Source organism: Mobula birostris, chromosome 6 (assembly GCF_030028105.1).
Source record: "Mobula birostris isolate sMobBir1 chromosome 6, sMobBir1.hap1, whole genome shotgun sequence".
In the NCBI taxonomy this organism is placed as follows: Eukaryota; Metazoa; Chordata; class Chondrichthyes; order Myliobatiformes; family Myliobatidae; genus Mobula; species Mobula birostris.
The window spans coordinates 85,188,932-85,215,212 of NC_092375.1; the positions used below are offsets into that span (position 1 = coordinate 85,188,932).

Genomic DNA, 26,281 nt, shown 5'->3' on the forward strand with positions numbered 1-26,281 from the left:
ATATTTTTAGATTGCTTTTAGGGTAAGGGTTAGCAGCAGACCACATTTGTGAATTAAACTAGTCACATGTAAAGTTAATAAGGAAGTTGTTTATTTTAAATTCACGCCTGGTCATCCTTAACTGTTATACTTTTGCAATAAGAGGATGACAGAAGGTTTTGTAAAAATCAAATCCAAGAGCAGTACAATTCTTTGTGATTGATACGATTTCAAAGGTTCAAATCTCCCACTTTACAAAATGTCAAAATTATATGGTGATTTGTTTAACTATAAAAGAATGCCCCTGTGGCTATTTAACAAGGAAGCATTAAATAAAACTATAGACATTACATACAACTTACAACAAAATTTATTTGTAAAAGACAGAATTTTTAGTTCTTAAACCTACAATCAAGCTTGATTTGCATACTAAACTGGTGTTCACCTCCCACGATAATCAGAAAAATAATATATTTTGCTAATACATCACTTTGAAATACTTGTTGAATTATATTGAGGAAGATTACTCTGCACTGTATATCACTCTAATCAAGTGCAGATACTTTAATCAACCTGAATCTTGCTACCAAATAAATTGCTATTTTGAAGTTTCCAAGAATTTTGAAAAAGTTTACTGTATAATATTGAATTGCAGGTCTATTCCAACCATAAACATGCCTTAATTTGTATTAATCTGATTAGAAAATAGTTATAAAAGTAACATTTATACACAGACCTGATTTTAAAACTTAAAATCAAAACTACTACTTACTGCTTTAAAATCTCCATCCAAATCAGAGTCTTCTAAACTTTCTTCCTGCGGTACATTTCTTTTTTTGAGTAGATGTTCATCTCTTTTGTTCTGTAAATGACAAAAAGGTAATTGATTTCCCAGTGTGCACCCATCTCAATTTGAATTCCCATTCCCATCCCGTATCTGTCCATGGCCTTCTCTAATGCCATGATGAGACCACACTCAGACTGGAGGAGCAACACCTTATATTCCACCTAGGTAGCCTCCAAATTGAAATCAGGAACATCAATTTATTTTACTTTCAGTAATTTCTCCCCCTCCCTTCCCTCTTTCCATTCCCCTCTCACCCCTTCTCTTCACCTGTCCATCTGGTGCCCTCCTACTTCCATGATCCACTGTCCTCTCCTATCAAATTCCTTCTTCAGCCTTTTACCTCTTCCACTTATCATCTCCTAGCTTATTGCTTCATTCACCCTCCCCCACCAACCCACCCTTTTCTTCACCTGCTTTCATCTGTCAGATTATACTTATTCCCCCTTCCTGCATCTTCTTATTCTAGCTTCTTCCCCTTTCCTTCCCAGTTCCAATAAAGGACCTTGGTCTGAAACATTGACTGTTTATTCCCCTCCAGCGCTTTGTGTGTTGTTCAAGTTTTCTAGCATTGCAGAATCTTGTGTTAATTGTTTATTTTATTATTTCTTATCATAACCTATAGTACTTTTTATTTATCGCACTGTACCGCTGCTGGAAAACAACAAACTTCATGCCATGTCAGTGATAATAAACCTGACTTTGATTTTAAATAACTTAATTATGCAATCCTACTAGCTCAGTTCATAATGACATGACAACTGATTCTCAAATGGATAACTAGCTCAAACGCAATCCAGAATTTTATTATTTAGTGACTCTAAAGGCCCTACATGATAATCTCCAGCATCCAGCAAAGTTGTATTCCACTTTGTGCACAGCCAGTCAAGCAATGGTTTCAGACTTAAAGCAAGAATACAACTGATCTGCACTGTACTTCCTACTTAGTTGCCTAAACAAATTTCCTTGAACTAAATACTCATGTTATCTTGTAGTACTAGTCACTGAACCACAAAAAAAAATCTAACCAGGAAGCAACTTGATTACATTATTAGGGCTAACTCAATTAAAAACCTTCCCAGTCCCTACATCATATGTAGAATTCATATAAATTTTCCCTGAGGCTCTGCCCATTGACAAATCAACTTAAACAGCTGCTCTCAAGTTAGCAGGAAAGTAATCAGACTAGTTTAGTTCCATTTACACAGCAGAATAGAATGAGCTATGTCAGCATTCTTGTTTCAATAATCATGGTTATGCACAGATACACATACCCAAATAGTTAAGCATCAGTTTAGTCCAACTTTTTAAAAACCTCCAAAGAAGAAGTTTTGTGACATCGGATTTATATTTGTTTACTGCAAATCGTGACAGACCGGTCCTCGTGTTTTAGCACATTCTCACTGGAACAGCACAATCCTACATTGTGTGAGTCTATCAGTATGCCACCAGAGAAAAAAAGTCACATGCAAAAGAATAAGTTGAGAGGTTTTATACAAACAGTGCAGTAGGCAATGAAAATAGAACACAAATGGAAAAATCACCTTATTGAAGATTGCTGCTGAGAGTCTAGATGAGAGCAAGGATGTCTCAGCTGGATTATGGTTGTCAGTGAGGGGAAGAATGGTGTGCAGAGAAATCCCATTAGTCATTACATGGTAATACATGCTGCTGCAAGGTCTACATACATGGCCTCTGAATGCAGGGTTGCATTTCATCACATTCCAGTGCTCACAATCTGTCCTGCACAAGGATTAATTATTCTGATATTGGGATGGCACTCAGCTAGTTCTAATTAAACCACTTAAGATGAGGGCAAGCTTTAAAAATTAAAATCACACCTTGACTGCCCTGCAAAACTATAAAAGAATACCAGTCAGATTGCCATGGCTCTATTTATGAGACATGAAGTGACTATAACCGGGAAGAGGGTAAAGACAAAGATTACTGAAGTTATAGATTGTGGCATGGATCATTGGCAGGCATGTTGAATGATGGCATTATCAACTAGTGTAATACAGACAGCACATATTTGCAAAATAAGTATACTCAGATAAATAGCTGATTAAAACATGAGCAGTTAACACTTTGCTTTTAGGTGATGCATTCTCAAATGGGTGTACAGATATAATACCCTATTATACAAAAAAAATTCTACCTGCTCTTAACTCCTTCACCAATATGACCGGTAATAACAAGAGAGAAAGCTAGAAACTTAGCAAGTCAGTCAGGCAGGATATATGGAGAGAGAATATGGTTAATAATATTTCAGGTCAATAACTTTTTGTCAGAAGTTGATAGCTCATTGTAGTATTGTTCTGCTAACTAAAAGCACATGGAAATCTAAACCCTCACTTTACATCTTTTTAATCGGTGCTGCTTCCTGCACCCATGCAGAGCTCATCAACTTCATTAACTTTGCCTCCAACCTCCACCCTGTCCTCAAATTTACCTGGTCCATTTCTGACACCTCCCTCCCCCCTCCCGATCTATCTGTCTCTCTCTGGAGACAGCTTATCTGTTGATGTGTATTATAAACCCGCGGATTCCAACAGTTTCTTGGACTATACCTCTTCCCACCATCACTTGTAAAAACGCCATCCCTGTCTCTCAATTCCTTTCTTTCCACCATATCTGCTCTCAGAACGAAGGAAGATGTCCTCCTCCTTCAAAGAAAGAGGCTTCCCTTCCTCCACCATCAACACTGCCCTCAACTGCATCTCTTCCATTTTATGCACATCTGCTCTCAGTTCATCCACCCACCACCCCACCAGGGATACAGTTGTTTCTGTCCTCACCTACCACCCCACAGCCTCCGTGTCCAGAGCATAATTTTCTGTAACTTCCACCAACTCCAAATGGATCCCACCACCAAGCACATCTTTCTCTCTCTCCCCCTCCCCCCCACTTTCTGCTTACCACAGGTAACACTCCCTATGCAACTCCCTTGTCATTCATCCCTCCCCACTGATCTCCCTCCTGGCAATTATCCTTTCAAGTGGAACAAGTGCTACACCTGCCCCCACAACTCCTTCCTCACTACCATTCAGGGCTCCAAACAGTCCTTCCAGGTGAGGTAACACTTCACCTAAGAGTCTGTTGGGGTTATATATTATGTCCAGTGTTCCTGGTGTGGCCTCCTGTATATCGGCGAGACCCGACGTAGGTGCTTTGCCGAGCACCTATGCTCTTTCCACCAGAAGAAGCGTGATCTTCCAGTGGCCACCGATTTCAATTCCACTTCCCATTCACATATGTCAATCCATGGCCTGCTCTATTGTCGTGATGAGGCCATGCTCAGGTTGGAGGAACAACACCTTATATTCTGTCTGCGTAGCCTCCAACCTGATCGTATGAACATTGATTTCTCCAACTTCTGGTAATACTAACCCTCGCACCCCCCCCCCCACCATTCCCCAACCCCTTTTTCCTCTCTCACCTTATCTCCTTGCCTGCCTATCACCCCCCCCTCCGGCGAAGGGTCTCGGCCTGAAACGTCGACTGTACCTCTTCCTAGAGATGCTGCCTGGCCTGCTGCGTTCACCAGCAACTTTGATGTGTGTTGCCCCCCTCCGGTGCTCCCTTTTCTTTCTTCCACGACTCTCTGTCCTCTCCTATTAGATTCCCCTTCTCCAGCCTGTATCCCAGCTCTTTACTTCACCCTTTCCCCTCCTGGTTTCACCTGTCACCTTGTGTTTCTCCCTCCCCTCCCCACACCTTTTAAATCTACTCATCTTTTTTTCTCCAGTCCTACTGAAGGGTCTCGACCCAAAACCTCAACCATACTCTTTTCCCATAGATGCTGGCTGGCCTGCTGAGTTCTTCCAGCATTTTGTGTGTGTGTGGCTTGGATTTCCAGCATCTTCAGATTTTCTCTTCTTTATAACAATACTTCTTAAACTGCTAACACATCAGAACTTTACACATTGCCAATAACCAACTTTCAATACAACATCAAATTGTTCCATTTTTGTCACATCATAACACCTAACTATGATGTTCCCAATTTAGTTGGGGGGGGGGGAAAAACAGATATGGAATGGGTTTCCTCCACAGTGGATTATCTAGTTCATTCCTCTCTTAGGTTGAGTGTGGGAATTTATAACGTCCTAGTTATCCTGATACTACTGTCATGTGGTCCACCAGGAAAAACAAACACAACAAAAAAAACAACAGGAATTCTGCAGATGCTGGAAATTCAAGCAACACACATCAAAGTTGCCCAGGCAGCATGTGTAGGAAGAGGTGCAGTCGACGTTTCAGGCCGAGACCCTTCGTCAGGACTAACTGAAGGAAGAGTGAGTAAGGGATTTGAAAGTTGGAGGGGGAGGGGGAGATCCAAAATGATAGGAGAAGACAGGAGGGGGAGGGATAGAGCCAAGAGCTGGACAGGTGATAGGCAAAAGGGGATACGAGAGGATCATGGGACAGGAGGTCTGGGAAGAAAGACGGGGGGGGGGGACCCAGAGGATGGGCAAGAGGTATATTCAGAGGGACAGAGGGAGAAAAAGGAGAGTGAGAGAAAGAATGTGTGCATAAAAGTAAGTAACAGATGGGGTGCGAGGGGGAGGTGGGGCCTTAGCGGAAGTTAGAGAAGTTGATGTTCATGCCATCAGGTTGGAGGCTACCCAGACGGAATATAAGGTGCGCTGAACATCTACGCTCTGTCCGCCAGAGAAAGCAGGATCTCCCGGTGGCCACACATTTTAATTCCACATCCCATTCCCATTCTGACATGTCTATCCACGGCCTCCTCTACTGTAAAGATGAAGCCACGCTCAGGTTGGAGGAACAACACCTTATATTCCTCGCTGTTACGAAAGACCTACATTAGTTACCTGTTTTCGCTAACAGAAGGTGTTTTCGCTGTTACGAAAAAAGGCAGCGCACGCCCTCTAGCCAACATTGCTTAAACACGTGCCTGTGAGCATCTGTGCTTTATGTCGATTTATTTTGAGCATCTGTTAGCAAGATGAGTTCTAAGGTATCAGAAAAGCCTAAGAGAGTTCAAAAGGGTGTTACACTTAGCATAAAACTAGACATAATTAAATTTTTCGATTGTGGTGAACAAAGTAAGAACGAAGTGAGTTTGGCTTGTGGAAGTTGACGAAGGTGATGTTGAAGAGGTTTTGGCGCCCCATGACTAAGAACTGATAGATGAAGAGCAGATGCAATTGGAAGAGGAAAGGATAACAATCGAAACTGAATGCAGTAGCAAACGGACCGAAAGTGAAGTCGTCCAGGAACTGAACGTGAAGCAACTGCGTGAGATTTTTACTGCAATGATTGCAGAAAAGTACGACTTTAATTTTGAAAGGGTACGTAGGTTTAGGGCATATTTGCAGGATAGTTTGAGTGCTTACAAAGAACTGTATGATAGAAAAATGCGCGAGGCTCAGCAGTCAAGCATACTATCGTTTTTCAAGCCTTCCACATCAGCCACAGCAGACGATGAACCTCGATCTTCGACATTGAGGTAGGCAGACATAGAAGAAGATGACCTGCCTGCCCTGATGGAAACAGACAACAATGAGATGACACCCCAGTATCCCACCATCCCAACATCCGGGCCGCGGACCGATACCAGATTGCGAAGAATGCAGCTGTGCAGCAGTAGCTGGGACGCACCGAGCACATCTTTAAGAAAAAACCCGAAATAAACAAGCTAATTAATTAGGTGCCGCCTGGCACATAAATGTCGGTCCAGATCAGAGGCGATTGCCGATTGCCACCAGCCGGCCCCCAAAGGAGATTTCTAAGGACCTCAGAAAAAAAATTGTTGATGCTCACCAGGCTGGAAAAGGTTCAAAACCATTTCTAAAGAACTTGGACTCCACCAATCCAAAGGCAGGCAGATGGTGTACAAATAGAGAAAATTCAACACCGTTGTTACTCTCCTCAAAAGTGGTTGACCAACAAAAATCACTCCAACAGCAAGGTGTGTAATATTCCAGGAGGTCACAAAGAACCCTAGGGTAACATGTAAGGAGCTATAGACCTCTCTTGCATTGGCTAATGTCATTGTTCATAAGTCTATCATCAGGCAAACACAGAACAACAATGGTGCATATGGCAGGATTGCAAGCAGAAAGACACTACTTTCCATGAAGAACATTGTTGCCCATCTAAAGTTTGGTAAAGACCCCGTGAGTAAGGCAGAGGGCTATCGGAAGAATTTTCTGTAGACGGATGAGCCCAAAATAGAGTTTTTTGGCTTAAATGAGAAGCATTGTATTTGGCAAAAAGCAAACACCGCATTGTAGCATAAGAACCTCTTCCCATCTGTGAAATATGGTGGTGGCAGTGTCATGGTTTGGGCCTGTTTTGCTGCCTTGGGACCAGGACGGCTTGCCATCATTGATGGAACTATGAACTCTGATTTGTATCAGCAAGTTCTACATGAAAATGTCAGGGCATCCATCCATGAACTGAAGCTCAAGAGAAAATGGGTCATGCAGCAAGATAATGACCCTAAACACACAAGGCAGTCTACCGAAGAACAGCTAAAGCAGAAGAAATTGCACGCTTTGGAATGGCCAAGTCAAAGTCCTGACCTTAATCCTATAGAAATCTTGTGGAAGGATCTGAAGCAAGCAGTTCATGCAAGGAAGCCCACCAGCATCCCAGAATTGAAGCAGTTTTATAAGGAGGAATGGCCTAAAGTTCCTCCAAGCCAACATGCAGGGCTGATCAACAGTTATCAGAAATGTTTGGTTGAAGTTATTGCTGTACAAGGGGGTCACACCAGTTACTGAAATTAAAAGTTCACATATGTTTTCCAACAAGAACATATTTCTCAATAAAGAAATGAACAAATATAATGTTTTTGTGTTATTTATTTAATTGGGTTCTCTTCATCTAGTTTTAAGAGCTGTGTGAAGATCTGATCACCTTTTAGGTCATATTTATGCAGAAATACTGAAAATTCTGAACAGCTCACAAACCCTAGCACCACTGTATATAAATGACCTGGATGAAAATGTAGGTAGGTAGGATAGTAAGTTTGCAGATGATATGAAGGTTGGTGGTGTTGTGGATGGCGTCGAAGACTGGCAAAGAAGTCAGCCACATACAGATCAGTTGCAGATAGAGGCAGACAAATGGCAGTTGAAGCTTAAACGGGTTAAATGTGAAGTGTTGCACCTTGGTAGGCCAAATGTAAAAAGACAGTACATTGTTAACAGCAAGACCCTTGACAGTGTTGCTGAGCAGAGAGATCTTGGGGTCAAGTTCATAGCTCCTTCAAAGTGGCTGCACAGGTTGATAGAGTGGTTAAGACAGGGTACGCTTACCTTTATTAGTCGAGGCACTGACTTCAAAAGTCAGCATGCTGCAGCTTTATAAAACTTTAGTTAGGCGCATCTGGAGTATTGCATACAGTTCTGGTCACCCCATTATAGGGAGGATGTCCAAGCTTTGGAGAGGGTGAAGAAAAGATTTACCAGGATGCTGCCTGGATTAGCTGGCATGTGCTATAACAGAGGCTGGATAAACTTGGTTCGTTTTCTCTGGAACAGCTGAGGTTGAGGGGAGATCTGATAGAGGTTTATAAGATTATGATAGGCAAAGAGTAGAAAGACAGCATCTTTTTCCCCAGAGTTGAAATATCTAATACCAGAGGGCATGAATTTAAGGTGAGAGGGGGCAAGTTCAAAGGAGATGTAAGAGATAAGATTTATTTATACACAGAGAGTAGTGGGTGTCTGGAGTGTTGGCAGAGGCAGATACATGAGAAACTTTTAAGAGACATTTCTATAAGCACATGAATGTGAGGGAAATGGAAGGATACAGACATTGTGCATGTAGAAGGGATTAGTTTAGTTGGCCATTTGATTATCAATTTAATTGGTTCTGCATAACATTGTGGGTTAAAAGGCCTGTTCTTGAGCTGTACTGTTCTATGTTCTATGCACAATGCCATAAGCAACTGTGAAAGCTGTCCCAATATCAACACAAAAAACAAACTAACAATGCCTCTTACAGCAAAGACTGCAATCAGTAACTCTAAGATACTTTTTCCCAGCCCCTGCTTGTACACCCAAATAAGACGACTTTTTCTTCCTCCCCTCAATGTAATGAAACGTGTAAACTCAAAAATAGCAGAAACCGCCCCATTTATAAATATTACATACACATGCATTCACATTTAAGGCAAGATATTGTAGGCTTATAAACTCAATTTTATTATCCAATAAAATTGGCGCTACTACTTTGCCTTAAATATGCTAGGATAGGAACTGATTGTGCACTTCAGTAATCCTTTTTTCCTCCAGAAATCAAGCATGATTTGTATACATTACTGCATCACAACAGTTAGAGAAAGATAATATGCCCTTTCAATATCACCAACATTCTCTATTCTCTGTGACAGTGGTTCTCAAACCATTTTGCTCATGGCCCACTTGTGACTTTCATTTACCTCTGCGGCCCTCACCCTGTTAGTTGCTAGTGTCTTTATAGTCAACTGTACTAAAGTAAAGTAAAGGCATCCGTTAGTCTTGCGAGACCATGGATCTGCGCCTGGAAAGTCTTCACTCTCCAGGGCGCAGGCCTGGGCAAGGTTGTATGGAAGACCAGCAGTTGCCCATGCTGCAAGTCTCCCCTCTCCATGACACCAATGTTGTCCAAGGGAAGGGCATTAGGACGCATACAGCTTGGCACCAGTGTCGTCGCAGAGCAATGTGTGATTAAGTGCCTTGCTCAAGGACACAACGCGTTCCCTCGGCTGGGGCTCAAACTCACGAACTTCAGGTCGCTAGTCCAATGCCTTAACCACTTGGCCACGTGCCCACACAACTGTACTAATTATTCTAATATACAGTCAATATTTACATTTTAACAAGTTATAAAAATTATTCTCATATTAAATATATTGCAGGTGTATGCAAAAAATAAAACTATTTTGAAGTTCTGAATAGGATACTTTACTTATAGTATATACAGTGCCTATCAAAAATATTCATCCACTTGGAAGTTTTCATGTTTTATTGTTTTACAACATTGAATTACAGTGGATTTAATGTGGCTTTTTTTTGGAAACTGAACAGAAAGAGACTCTTGATTCAAAGTGAAAACAGATCTCTACAAAGTGATCTAAATTAATTACTAATATAAAACACAAACTAATTGATTGCATAAACATTTCACCCCCGCCCCATTTAATATGACACACAAAATCATCACTGGTGCAGCCAACTGGTTTTAGAAGTCATATAATTAGTTAACTGGTGATCACCTGTGTGCAGTCAAGGTGCTTCAATTGATTGTAGAAAAATACACCTGTATCTGGAAGGTCCAACTGCTGGTGAGTCAGTATCCTGGCAAAATCTACACCATGAAGACAAAAGATGCTGCCAAAGGTGCATCCACTAAATACTGACTTGAAGGGGGTTATTATGCAATCAATTACTTTATGATTAATAATTGTAATAAATTTAGACTATTTTGTACAAATTTGTTTTCACTTTTGACTCAAAAGTGTCTTTTCCGTTGATCAGTGTCAAAAAAGCCAAATTAAATCCACTATGGTTCAATGTTGTAAAATAAAAACGAAAACTTCCGGGGGGGGGGGGGGTGAATAATTTTTGTAGGCACTATTTAACATTCTTCCAACCAGCAAAGTAAAAGCGCTTAATATTGTTACTTTGGTTATTTAGTGAGGTCCTTACAACTGATGCAAACCAGCAAGCTTTTGAATAACTGATTGCAACTTGATTAAGGATAATCAAAGATTACCTCTTTTCACAACATCAAGACATCAAAGTGCATCAAAGCGATGAAGATAATTGCTTTCTGATCACCACTGAACCTCTGTATCCATTAGTAGCCATTCAAAATCTTACTTTTCCTCACAAACTTGTTGAAAAAGACCATCTTGAAGTGTATTTGACTTGATGAAGTTTACAGCTATTACTGCAGAAGCAAGGGTGTTGTGCAAACATCTTCCCAATTTTTTTGCTGGCAGTGGATGCATAGAACATCAAGCACCAATATTTTTAAATGAGCAATAAATCCTCTATCTTCCCACCATCGAAGCAGCACCACCAGATGCAGCACAAGCCGTTATATTTTCCAGCGGAATATTGTTTTCCAAGAAATGACTCCACTTCTTTATTATCGGTCTTAAACTCTTGGGCAAAAAGCATTTCCTCACTAGCCTGATCACCATCCAAAAACCTAACACAGATCACCAAAAGGAGTTTAGTATCATGTAATGTGCTTTCATCGGTTTGCAGGGCAGTGGTGCAACTAATTGCTTTCCACATCATCTGACGTTTCATCAACAAGCCTTGATACTGATGAGATACTCAAGGGGATGGCTTGATAGTTTCATATGAACTCTGATTCATAACAGTGGAAATCACAACAAAAGCTGCAGGCAGAGTTCTCACCTCTGCAGTTCAGCCATTTCTAGCAGACGACCCCATTGCATTAACTGCAGCCTTCATGTCATGTTTTGTAAGTATTATAACACACAGGTCAGTAGAAGGCAAACAGAATCAGCCTCCTGCTGCACACATGTCGAATAGCCTTGCCAACTTTATTCGTTTTTATTTATTTATATATTTTAGTGATATCTTACTGAAATGGTAAACTTATCATGGCCCATTCAGAAACTCCTGTGGCCCCTAGTTTCTTGTTTTTTTTTACTCATGGGCCCTAGGAAATGTAGCTTGGCCTCGGGGGGGGGGGGGAGGGCACATGCCCCATGTTACGAACCACTGCTCTATGATATTAACACTTACAGCACCTCATCAGAATAAATGACCAGATTTTGGAGGCACACATTATCTGTTCATTTTTTTTTTGATCAACTGGGAAGGTTGCACAGTATACTATCGACAAAATACACAAATGTTTAAAAATAAATTTATTATGACGGTATATATATATCACCAAATACTACTCCGTGATTTTTTTTGTAGGCATTCACAGTACAATAGGGTCAATGAAAAACTACACAAAGCAACCAATATGCAAAAGTTAAACTGTGTAAATACAATAACTAATAATAAGCTGAGAAAAAATTAGAACCAGGCTGAGTGAAAGAGGAAACATTTTTCCACTAAAGGAATATTAAAAGTCTGGAATTATTTGTCCCAAAAACTCAAGTGGTTAATGATATGTGCATCAATTGAAATTGTTGGGTTTTTGCTGGTAAGGAATTTGGATTAATGGAGCTGAGGCGTTTATCAGCCATGACCTAACTGAATACAGTGGATTCCAGTTAATTGGGCCATCTATAAATCAGGGCAACTGCTTATGTGGGACAACTCTTAAAGAGTAAAACCACAAACTTGGCCATCAATAGGATATCCTTCATTTCACATCAAAGTAGTTACAGTAAATCTGAGATAGCATACTGCAGATGCTATGTGTATGTCACACAGATCTGAATAGCTAGATTCTAGGCTCAGCTCTTCCACTGTAATGAGCATTTAAGGATCAAAGGATTGCTAATGGAATTACAGGATGAGAATACTTCCCAGTCATTCTTATAGTGTGATTAAAACATGTTATTTATGATCTTCATGAAACACACAAAGTCTAGTCATATCAGATCAGAATAGTCATATTATTAAATAGCAGTGTCCAGGGCCATGTCACTTCCTGGTGTTCTGCAGAAGGACACAGATCAGAATTAAATATTGGAAGTTCTAACGCCACTTCTGAAACCAGAGTTCAAAATAAAGATTGGCATTCAAGTGCAAAACTGAAGGAGTGTTGTGTGCTGTCAAAGTTGTTAAATTTTTGGATAACACATTAAGTCAAACCCAAAAAGATCTTGTTGATGGATTTTTTTTATCGTTCGAAAGTCTGATGTTGCAGGCTGAGAAAAGGCATAGATAGAAAACCAGATTTTACTATTACACTACTTTTTGAGGGGATATGTCCAGTACAAAATTAGCAATCAAGTTTCCTATGTATCAGTAACTTGAGAAAAAATTCTGCGTTGTCTGTAAAGCAATTGGGAGATGATAAAAGGCTGTTTGTAGAAACCAGTTCATTCATTCTTGTAGGATAGAAATGTGGGAGATTCTTCCATCTCCTCTTAACTGTGTTGGAAAAATGGACTGTAAAAAGTACATGGGAATTTCCTTGTACCAGTAAACATCACAAGCCTTTGGGCTCAGAGATCATCATTTCTTTATTTCCTATTTGAGGTGTGGATGTTACTAAGGGCCAGTATTTAAAGCCCATCCCTAACTATTTTACAGGTGTTGATGTGAACTACTGGAGTCACCATGTTGAAAGCACTTCCATTATGTTCTTAGGTAGTGTGCTCTAGGATATTGGTGCGATAGCACTGAAAGGAATTCAATGTACATTCAAGTCAGCATCTCAAGGGTCCTTACAGATGGTGATGTTTTCATGTGGCTGATCTCCTTGATCTTCCTGGTGGCAGATAGCTGAGAAATGCTATCAACCATGGATGAGATCAATCATCTTTAATTTCCTCCTCTCTCCTCTTTCAGGCATTAATTTATAACTCAAGTTTGCTCCTCTTCTCTCAACCTAAGCAAAAGAAATACATCTTCCCTATAATATGTCAACCACACTTTACATTGGTGGGATAGGCCTATAATTTAAACCCTTCAATTATTTTATTACTTCTACCATTACAGTTTTGAAAGCTTAACAATATCTAAAATTTGCCAAGAATTAACAGACATCAATGGTCTGAGAAAAAGCTCCTTTGAATCTAATTTTTCAAGCAATCAAGAATTCAAGATTGAAGATCTATAATGTGACACCAAAAAACAAAGTTAACCTCTGAAAGTTAAACTTGGAGCTTATTAATTGACTCTTCCAAGAAAGTATTATGATCTGTTGAATTAGCTATTACATGGATACCCGAGTGAAATACAGCATTCCATGCATTGGATGACAAAAAAAAGAGGTGGACTTCTATGACCTGGCAACGTTTATCCTCAAATCAGAAACAGATAATCAGATTCGTTCTTTATTGTTGTTCAAGACCTCACTGCTCATAAATAGATTACGATGTTTCCATAAGTTACGACAGTGACAGTAAAAAATTAAAGGTTTTTTAGGACTTAATTTATCTGTGAATGTTGTTACATAAATCCACTCTGTTGGATTAGACTGCATTATTGTTACTTACTTTGTAGTTTTAACTTTTTCATGCCTGCTTGTATTTTTATATAATTACCAATGTATATATGCAATTGTTCAGTGTATCTCCTAGTGGTTATAGTTCTTTGTCCTGTTCTGGAAGCTTCCTAGGTATCTTATTATTTGAATAGAGGCTATCTGATTGGTTAATTCTTACCTACAAATTTCAATGGAATGTCTGTCATCTATGGTACAAGAGCAGAGCTTATTAGGGGCCATCTTTTTTTTCTTTTCTTCTCTTCTTTCCTCTCCTCCGTCTTCACGTCTTGTCACTACTCTCTTGAAGCAACCAGTTTTATGTCTCATTCTTGACTTCCAGAAGAATTTCAGATCAAAAACATTAGAATCCAACAATTTGGCATAGTCAGGAAGGATGGTTGCAAAGATTTTAGGGCTCAAAGAATCCCAAAGTAAACTTAAAAGGAGGCAAGAGCTTTCTCCATAAATTCCAAATCATCTGAGAAAACTGCCTAGTTTGTGCTTTAATATGCCATCTAGTAGAGGTTTAAAAGTGAGGAAAACTATGCTATTCTAGAAAAAAAAGATTTTTTTAAAAAAAGCATTAAGATTAATATTGTGCTCAAATTTAAAATATCTATTGCAAGTCTACAAAATTTTGTTTCGCTTTTGTTTCTAAAATATCACCTGCAACCCTATAAAATTTTAGTTGCAACCTACTAAGATTTAGACTGCAGTCCTACAAAGATTTGGAAGCAATCCTACAAAATTTTAGTTGCAATATGGCAAACCAATAATATTTCAGATCACAAGTGATACAAAGTATGCACAAATTAAATGTTACATGAGATTGAATTAAGACAACAGTTTAAGTGGTGAAACCTATTGCAGAATCTACAGTTACGTGTGAACAATTGACTGAGGGTTTGAATGCTTACCTGAATAAAACCTCAGTTTGATAAGATTAATGAAAAACTCAACTGTAAACTTCACTTGCAAGTCTGTTGGGGTCATCTACTGTATCCAGTACAGGATATACTCCTGTAAATCAGTGAGACCCAACGTAAATGGGAGACCACTTGTCAAGCACCTTTAGCTCCATCCGCCACAAAAAACGAGATCTCCTGGTGGCCATCCTACAATTCTACTTCCCATTCCTATTCCAAGATGTCAGTCCTTGGCCTCCTCGACTGCCATGATGAGGTCACACTCAGTAAGAAGGAGAAACATCTTGTATACCGTCTGGGTAGCCTCCAACCTGATGGCATGAACATTGATTTCTCAATCTTCCGGTAATTTCCCCTCTCCTCTCCTTCACCATTCTCCATTCTCCATTCCTGTTTCACTCTCTCACCTTCTCTCCTCACCTGCCATTACCTCCCTCTGGTGCTCCTCCCTCTTCCCTTTCTTCCATAGTCTTCTGTCCTCTCATATCAGATTCCCCCTTCTCCAGCACTTTATCTCTTTCATCAATCAGCTTCCCAGTTCTTTACTTCACCCCTCTCCCTCTCCCGGTGTCAGCTATCACCTGCACCTCGTACTGCTTCATCCCCTATCCCATCCTCCTTAGTCTGACTCCTTCCCCCTTCCCTGAAACGTCAACTGTTTACTCTTTTCCACAGATGCTGCCTGACCAGCTGAGCTCCTCCAGCATTGTGTGTGTGTGGTTTTGGATTTCCAGCATCTGCAGATTTTCTTACGTGTGTGTGACTGACAGCATGAAGTCGGTTATTTACTTATTTAGCAACACAGCGTGGAATAGACTCTCTGGTCCTTTGAGCTGCACCGCCCCGCCCCGATTTAACACTCGCCCAACTATGCAATCATTTACAGTGACCAATTAACCTACTTGGTACATCTTTGGACTGTGGGAGGAATCTGGAGCACCTGGCAAAACCCATACACTCCATGGGGAGGATGTACAGGCTTCCGACAAATGACATCGAAATTGAACACTACGTACCAATGCCCTGGACTGCTATAGCATCGCACTGACTGCTGCACTACCGTGGTACCCAGCACTATTATTCTGTCAAAGATCTGCTTCTGTACACTGATAACTCCTCAACAATTGAGGGAGGAATCTGAATAACTGAATGGGCTGTTCTTTCTGAAACTGAAGTGCAGGCATCAGGAAATATGGCTCCTGGTACCTCTACACAACAGGCAGAATGAAAGCTCCAATTGAAGCCTTTAAGGTGGCAGAAGGAAGATCAGCTACACTGATTCTCCAGATGCTTTTGGAGTAGTTCATGATTTTGGAAACTTATAGAGAGAAAGGGGATTTCTTACAGCTATATGAACTCCAAACAAGAATTGTCAAATAGTACAAGAACTTATGGATGTCATACAATTGCCATTTTAAGTTGCTTTATTAAAATGTAAAAGCTGCTCCAAAATGATACAATGGAAAGCTGTGGAAATGTATTCATCTATGAAATTGCAAAAAGAGTAGAACCAGAAAATGTGAAAGAAATTGAAGTTTTTTAAAAAGTCAAAGAATTAAGTTAAGTACAGAGAACACATGCAGTGAACACAACTGAAATTATGGAAACGAAGCTGTACAAGATGTTCAAGAGATGCAAGCTCAATGTTCTAACTGGGAAAAGTGGTTCTGTATGGAGAATAGTGGGAGGTTAAACAATGATGCAGCATGGAGATACAGCACTAGTCATAGACTAGTAGCTCTAACTACATTGCTCTTTTACCTGGCACTCCCTAGAACACATTAGAGTGGAAAAAATTATCAACACGTTCTCCCAATGGTGATGGAATCCAAAGTTCAAGGCAAAAGCTTAACAAACATTTGAAAGATGCATGACATGCCAGAAAACAAATCCTGGAGCAACAGAAAAGCTACCACAATTAAGTGCTCCCGCCCCATCTGGTCCATTTTTACATTTACAAGTGGACTACATAACTTCGTCAAATGTCAAGGATACCCAGACGTACTGATAACAGTGGACAAGTTTTCAAGATAGGTGGTAGCTGGAATTCTACTGTCACACATACAGCAAAAAGTCTGATCAACGACTACATTCCAAGATAGGGATTGCCGTATCAAATTGACTCTGACCAAAGAGCAATTTTCACTGGGAATGATTGTCAGGAATTATGTTCACTGCTGAAAATTGAAAGGTCTTTTCACTATCCACAACTCCCAATCATCACAACAGGTCAAATGAATGAATGGAATCATAAAACAACAAGCATCATGAAGAAGGTATGCCATGGCCTACAGCTCTTCTTATGGTCTTAAGTAGTTTCAGAGCAACCCCAAACAAGAAAAGTAAACTGGCCATTTAGAATAGTAATAGGGAAATATGTCACTGCCAGGAGCCCTTGATCTCAGAGAGGCTGATACTCACATTAACCCAAGCTGCCAGGTTGCTTCTCAACAGGCTTCTGTGACTTGGGGTGATCCAACAGAAGGTGGACACACCTTGATTTCTGGTGAGTGGGTCCTGATTAAAAACCTCATAAGGAACGACTGGAAGCTTAATGGGAAGGTCCTTACCAACTTGACAGTGAAAGTAGAAGGTAAAATAAATGGATATATGCCAGTCACTCCAAGTGAACTAAAGTGGAATCTGACTAGGACAACAAGTGTTGTGGTTAATGTGCTCGTAACCTCTATGCTGCTGGACTTCAGTGAGCAAGTCACTAATCAGCCAGAAAACTACAGTTGACAGTTACTGGAAATTATGAAGATTCTAATATTATTTGTTACTGTTATATTTTTGCCAATTTTTCCTACTCACGATGCGCCAATTGAGATGATTCATTATATATATATATACACACATACATACACACACACATATATACATACATACACATACATACATATACACACATATATACACACACACACACACATATACACACACACACACATATACACACACACACACACATATATATACACACACACACACACATATATACACACACACACACATATATACACACACACACACATATATACACACACACACATATATATACACACACACACATATATATACACACACACACATATATATATATATATATAGTCATGAGTATCACATGAATTTGCTGATGCCATTAATGCCTCTAGCTATTAGGTATGTCAATATATACAGATATACAGCACACTCTAAAATATTCAATGCTAGACATTCCTGCAGATCCAGAACAAACATGCACCCTCTTCCTTAAGCAAAATTCATTATCACAATCCATCATGCCTATAATTCATTCTCAGGGAAGACATAAATATACAATGATTATGGCCCCACATACTGTCTTCAACTAGATCATTTCTGTAAATATAATCAGCATGATATAAGGAATCATATCTGACCCTACTCATATTTTTCCCAGGATATCTCTATATCTACATCTAAGGTTCATGACAAAGCTGTTGGATTTTTTCATGTGTTCACTATAAAAACTACCTTTTGGTTGAGCTCAGAAGGTACCTTTCCAGTCGGGCACAGTTCATGCAGTTACACTTATTGTACTAAATGGGATAATGACTCTGAAATTTTCATTGACATGTTACGTAAACGGCAACAATGAATATCAATCGAGACAGGTTATATAAAAATAACCAAACATTTATTAAACACCGATAAACGATATGGGAAAAAAGAAAACAAACGAAAACTTTAGCCAGAAGTTAACAGATATGCAGTCGTTCACCAACTCGCCACTCAGCTCTGGTTCTTAAAGCATTAAACGCGAAAACAGTTCTTAAAGTGATACAGTCAGATATAGTTCTTAAAGCAATAACTTCGAAAGTCCAACAGATTTACATGTTCAATCGGGAGAGACCTCTCTGGAGAAGGATTTCTTCACAGACGCACCTTTACTGCTGGTTCTGTCCACAGGATTCACGATGCCCGAAATAAACAGTTTAAATGGACTGACCTTAAATTCTGGGGGGGGGGGGAGAGGGGGAGAGGGGGAGGAGGGGGAGAGGGGGAGGAGGTGGAGGGGGAGGAGGTGGAGGTGGAGGAGGAGGAGGAGGAGGAGGAGGAGGAGGAGAGAGAACTTTTTTGCATGAACTCTTTGCTCTTTCTGGCAAGAGTTATCTCAATGCAGGTACTCCTCCAACGAAGACTCAATAAGGTCAATTCTTTATTAAACTGCCAAACTTCTCTTGATCCTTCGATAAATTCCCCACTCTCCCTTCAACTGCTGAAATTGAGTAAATTGGCACATCCAGCCACAAATTCCCAGTCCAAATAATATGGAATCTCTCAACAGACCGCACACGTTTTAAAAATGAAACTGCGTCACAAAAACAAACACGCAACAGAAACGGAGATACAGCACGTTCTACCTGGAAATCTACAAACTTAAAAAAACTAACTGCGTCACCTGGGTCAACCCTTATATAGTCACAGGGCACATGTCATCACTTGACCTCACATCGGTGGGAAAATCACATCAGGTGACCTCCAAAAGACCATTACATCATTCTCACAAAAAAACAGATCTCCTTGAGCATGTAACACCTCCCTCCAAAAAAAAAAATTGGTCTCTTGAAAAACAAAATTTTAACAAATTATACAAAAAAAAACAAATGTATAAAATTTACAAAATACACAATACATACAATCTTATCTTTCAGCCCTTTACAAACTAATCTACAGTAGGAGTGTTACAAATGATAAAATATCACTCCAAAAAGAAACAAAATTTTCATTATACATTTAACATCTAGACAAACAATCAGCAATCACATTATCTTTACCCTTAATATGAGTGATCAAAATATATTGTACTCCTGTAACATTAAACTCCAAGTTAATAATCTTCTATTTTTGTTTTTCATCTTACTTAAAAAACACTAATGGATTGTGATCCATATAAACTGTGAGTGGTTTATGCGTAGAACCAACATATACTTCAAAATGTTGCAAAGCTAAAACAAGAGATAACAATTCTTTTTCTATTGTTGAATAATTTCTTTGATGGGTATTAATTTTCTTAGAAAAATAAGCTACCGGACGATCAACTTCATCACCATCATCTTTTTGAAGTAATACTGCTCCTGAAGCTTCATCACTAGCATCTACACCTAACAAAAATGGTTTTTCAAAGTCAGGAGATTTAAGTACAGGTTGACTACATATTATAGATTTCAATTTATCAAATGCCTCCTGACAAGACTCTGTCCAAACAAACTTCTCATTATTTTTCAAGAGATTAGTTAATGGAAGAGCAATGCTTGCAAAATCCTTACAAAATTTTCTGTAATATCCTACCATGCCCAAAAATCTTCTGAGAGTTTTTCTACCAGTTGGAGTGGGTACTTCTAAAATTGCCTGAACTTTTGCTTGAACAGGTGCTAATTTTCCCTGACCCACAACATAACCAAGGTAAGTCACTGTGGCATGACCAAATTCACTTTTAGCTAAGTTAATAGTTAAGTTAGCTTTTCAAAGTCTCTCAAATAGTTTCTCCACTGCCGTAATATGTGCTTTCCATGTACTATTCCCTGTAACCAAATGATCAATATAGACATCTGTATCTTTTAATCCCTGAATCACGCTATTAATCATCCCCTGAAAAGTACTTGGTGCATTCTTCATCCCAAATGGAAGAACATTATATTCATATAACCCAGATGGGGTTACGAATGCTGAAATCTCTCTACCTCTATCCGTCAATGGAACACACCAATAACCTTTCAACAAATCAATTTTTGTAAGGAATTTGGCCTGTCCAACTTTGTCCACACAATCATCTACCCTAGGGATTGGATATGCATCGGTCTTTGTCACAGCATTCACCTTTCTGTAATCCGTACAAAACCTAATACTATTGTCTGGCTTAGGCACCATAACACACGGTGAACTCCAATTCCAATTAGAATGTCTAACAATATCATTCTCTAACATATACTTAATTTCTTGTTCAGCCAGTTCACATTTTTCCCTGTTCATTCAATACGGATGTTGTTTTATGGGCTTTGCATCTCCCACATCTACATCATGTGTGGCTGCGGTGGTTCTTCTAGGGACGTCTGGAAATAAATCTCTATACTTAAAAGTTAACTGTTTCATCTGCTCTGGCTGTAAATGAGCTAATTTTCTATCAATATTTTCCAGAATTTTTGAATTTGGTAACCTGGCTACAATAATGTTGGGTTTAAAATGAGTTTCGGATGAATCCTCCAATAAGTTTTCACCAAGATCAGACTCATTATTGATCACAACATTCATAGTAGCAACTTCTCTCTCATAATACGGTTTTATCATATTTATATGACACAGCTGTGTTGTCTTTCTCCGATCTGGGGTTTTTAACCACATAATCCACATCATTTACCTTCGATTTAATCTCATAAGGACCATGGAATTTGGCTCGTAATGGGTTTGTTTGCACTGGGAAAAGAACCAACACCTTATCTCCAGGCTTAAATGACCTCATCCTAGCTTCCTTATCATACCACGTCTTCATCTTCTCTTGAGCTAACTTTAAAATTTCCTTGGCCATGCTGCAAGCTTTGTACAATCCGTCTTTAAATTTCAAAACATAATCTAGCAAACTAGTGTGTACCTCTTTATTAACCCACTGTTCCTTCAATAAAGCCAAAGGTCCTCGAACTCTATGTCCAAACACAAGTTCAAAAGGACTAAAACCTAATGATTCCTGTACTGCCTCCCTTACTGCAAAAAGTAGTAAATGTATACCTTTATCCCAGTCCTTTTCATTTTCCACACAATATGTCCGAATCATAGTTTTTAGTGTAGAATGAAATCTATTCAAGGCTCCTTGTGATTCTAGATGATAGGCTGAGGAAATAATCTGCTTTGCTCCCAGTTTATAAACTATCTGCTGAAACAACCCAGACATAAAATTACTACCTTGATCTGATTGTATTTCCTTAGGCAACCCAAAATAAGTAAAGAATTTTATAAGAGCCTTTGGCACAGTTTTAGCTGTTATATTCCTAACAGGTACTGCCTCTGGAAACCTAGACACTGTGCACATAATAGTTAATAAATATTGATGTCCAGTTTTAGTTTTTGGCAAAGGACCTACACAGTCTACAATGATTTTTGAGAATGGCTCACCAAATACTGGAAGTGGTTGCAGTGGGGCCACTGGAGTAACCTGATTAGGTTTACCCACAATTTGACACGTATGACACGTTCTACAAAATGTCGCCACATCTTGTCTTAAACTAGGCCAATAAAAATGTTTAGAAACTTTGTTCATAGCTTTCTTTACACCTAAATGACCACCCAAAGGAATACTACGAGCCATAGTCAAAATCTTATTTCGGTAAATTTTAGGAACAACAACCTGATGATTAACTTCCCATTCCTCACTAGCAGGAATTGTAGGCGATCTCCACTTTCTCATTAATACCCCCTTTTCAAAATAATATCCAACTGGTACTTTTTCAAGTTCACTATCTGGAAGAGCTTGTCCTTTTAATTTAACTCTCTCAGGATCTTTACCCTGCTCTGCTATCATCTCCTTCCGAGATGAAGACAAAACTTCCTGATTAGATTTACCACCAAAATCCTGATCAAATAAGGCAGGTAAGAAAGTTCCTGATACATCCTCAAAATTCGAATCTTGATTTGAACTGTCATGGGTAACAACCTCATCCTTTACATCAGTCTTTTTAGCCATAGCTCTTGTTACAACACAGGAAGAATCTGTGTTAAGAGTCCCTCTGTGGTTCCTCAGAATTTGAATTTATTGTCAAATGCACTTCAGGAAAAACTTGTCCACCTGCTAAATCATTCCCTAACAAAAGAGAAACATCATTCACAGGTAAACTGGATTGTAGTCCAACTTTAACAATCCCTGTAACTAATTCTGACCTTAAATTCTGACCTTAAATAAAAGCTTCATATCCCCTCTTAACTTGATCAGACTCTGACACATCTTCAGTAATATTTTCTAAACCCTGTAGCTTTACAGGTTTTTCAATATGCTGCACACAAGCATCTGGGACCACTTCTTTCTCTTTCCATTTCAATCGGAAGCAATTAGCTACTACATGTCCAGGTTTCTTACAAAAATTACAAATAATACCAAAATGTCTTTCCTTCACGTCTCCCTTCACCCTCACTTTTCTCACAAACTTCAGATTTAATGTCTGATTTACCTTGACTCTCCGGGCTAGTTTTCCTTTTAAAAATTTTACCTGGAGAAAATTTATTCTTATGAATTAAAACATACTCATCAGCCAATTTAGCAATCTCCTGCAATGTAGCAGTGTCCCATTCATTTAAGTATGTTCTCACTTCCACAAGAATGCTTCTTTGAAATTCCTCCTGCAAAATCAGCTCTCCCTATTCACATTTTTAGAGGAAACCCATCTCTTAAAACACACAGATTTCTCATAGGCAAATTCCACATAAGTTTTTTCCACCGATTTCTAAATCTTTCTTTGTACGCTTCTGGAACCATCTCGTATGCCTTTAATATATTCTGCTTAACAATATCATAATCCAGTGTTTGCTCAGCATTTAAAGCTGTATAAACTTGTTGTGCCTTGGCTTTAATTACACTTTGTAACATCACTGGCCATTGGTCCTTCGGCCACTTTAAACTCAGAGCAACTGTTTCGAAATGTTGGAAACATGCATCCACATCAGCTTCATTAAATGGAGGAGCCAAAACAACCTCACAACTAGCAATAAACTGTTTCGTAGAACCAGAAGACTGACTCCCGAACTTTAATTTCTGCATCTCTAGCTCGAATTTCCCCTGGTTTTCAGTTTCTCTTTCTGCAAACTCCCTTTTTTTAAGGGCTTCTCTTTCCTCGAATTCCCTTTTTTTTATTAGCCTCTCTTTCGGCCATTTCCACTTTAAATGTTTCAAACTTTAACTGTTCAAGGTGCAACTGTATTTCCAGATTACTCAGTGGAAACTTATCTAACACCTCCTCATCAAACAATTCCAAATTAATATAATGTTCAGCAATCTTTCTTTGTATGAAAGCCTTGGTAGAATTCCTCGTAATTCCTTTAATATCCAACTTCTTAGCAATCTCCAATACCACAGGTTTTCTCGCAGTCTCTAAAAGTCCCGAGTCAGGCGCCTTAAAAAAAATCGTCAATATCCATTGTTGCCGAATACAACACACACACCAATAAAACCAAAAAAAAATCAAGTAGTTCCCTTTTCCAAATCAAAATGGCAATTACCAGCACTTAAACACAAAATCCGAACATATCCCATGAACCCCTACAAATTATGCTACGTAAGCGGCAACAATGAATATCAATCGAGACAGGTTATATAAAAATAACCAAACATTTATTAAACATCGATAAACGATATGGGAAAAAAGAAAACAAACGAAAACTTTAACCAGAAGTTAACAGATATGCAGTCGTTCACCAACTCGCCACTCGGCTCTGGTTCTTAAAGCGCTAAATGCAGCAACAGTTCTTAAAGCGATACAGTCAGATATAGTACTTAAAGTGATAACTTCGAAAGTCCAACAGATTTACACATTCAATTGGGAGAGACTTGTCTGGAGAAGGATTTCTTCACAGACGCACCTTTACTGCTGGTTCTGTCCACAGGATTCACGATGCCGAAAATAAACAGTTCAAATCGACTGACCTTAAATTCCTTTAGAGAGAGAGAGAGCACCTTCTTGCATGAACTCTTTGCTCTTTCTGACAAGGGTTATCTCGATGCAGGTACTCCTCCAACGAAGATTCAATAAGGTCGATTCTTTATTAAACTGCCAAACGATGCCGCCTTCTCTCGATCCTTCGATAAGTTCTTCACTCTCCCTTCAACTGTTGGAATTGAGTAAATTGGCACATCCAGCCACAAATTCCCAGTCCAAATAATATGGAATCTCTCAACAGAACACACACTCCGTTTTAAAAATGAAACTGCGTCACAAAAACAAACACACAACAGAAACGGAGATACAGCACGTTCTACCTGGAAATCTACAAACTTAAAAAACTAACTGCGTCGCCTGGGTTGACCCTTATATAGTCACAGGGTACATGTCATCACGTGACCTCACATTGGCGGGAAAATCACATCAGGTGACCTCCAAAAGACCATTACATCATTCTCACAAAAAAAAGATCTCCTTGAGCATGTAACAGACAATATACAGAAGAAAATATTGCAGTTCAACAAGATTCCTGTTAAGTAATAAGAAGTGGTCTAAATTCATGGAATGATACCACTTTGTGTGTGGAAATGGGGCATATATCGCTCTTCCACACAGAGTTTACTTCCTGAGTCTGGAACTAAATGACACATTTCAAAAGTAGCTCATTTTGCACTGATTTAATTCCCATTTTATGATGTTGCATGGAATATAAAGAGAGATTAAAAATAACTGATTTGGCTGATCACATTTATAAGGCAGTAACTAAAATACATCAATCTCATGGATGGGATTTCTTTGACTAGATTCAATTAAGTCTAGGAAGCTGGGATTACTCAACATTACGAGTCATAATATTTATCCTGATACGCTTGATCAAAATTTACTGTGTAATACCCTAGTTAAGATTTCCACTGCTGTGCTGTGAGATGGTTTATATTAGCAGTTTTCTGTAAAGGCAGTGTGCCATGCTGGAAAGTATGTTTTGACTTCAGCTAAGATAAGGAGCCATGTTGTCCAACTTAGGAATGCGTGTCAGCCAATCAGGATTGTGGGATGGGAAAGAAGTCTAGAGAACTGTGGGGAAGGGTTTTCTGAAGGACAGTAGTTTAGTTTGGGGTCTTTTGGCAGGAGTTGCAGAGCGGGGCAGAAAGGCAGATTCCACAGAATGCCATTGGAAGGAGAGTTCCCATTGCAAGCAGTGCTTTGTGCAGATGAATGGCTCCAAGGAGGAAGGGCCGATACTCCTGAGCGAGAGTCAGTTAGTTCAACATGGACTCCGAGGGAAGTTCAGAATGTGGTGGGTGCTTTCACACGGACCATAGGCCCAGCATGTGAGTAAGGGATACACCTCGAATACTCTAGTATACTCTAGTACAACAGTTATGTGCATATTGGACTGGTTTAACTGTAATGGCCCTTTTCTTTTCCCTATTAACTATTTGATAAAGCTGAAATTGACAAATATACTTACTTTATAATTTTATGCAGTGTTATTGCTTGCCAACTGATAATTGTGTATGGGCAATATTTGCACAACATTCTCTCAAATCCAGGTTCCATTCATTGGCACATCCCAACTTTCCTGTTTGGTTGAACCCCAAATCATACTGACCCTAGATGTATATTGTTTATGAAAGGTGGCCTTCTCACTACTGAGTCCAAACTTAGCTAACGAGCCAAGTTTGCATACGAGCCCGGTGAGAATTACAACTGCACACCTTTTCTATTTATAAAAGGCCAATCATTAATAGAGT

The 26,281-nt window shown here is 39.3% G+C and overlaps 1 protein-coding gene across 1 annotated transcript in view; it reads right to left on the reverse strand.

The window, feature by feature from the left end:
* The window catches only part of kpna3 (karyopherin alpha 3 (importin alpha 4)), a 108,318-nt gene that overhangs the window by 65,701 nt on the left and 16,336 nt on the right, over nt 1-26,281 (reverse strand). The window contains exon 3 of the mRNA XM_072260761.1: nt 752-841. Within this exon, the coding sequence (XP_072116862.1) occupies nt 752-841 (90 nt within the window). The remainder of the gene's footprint in view (nt 1-751; nt 842-26,281) is intronic.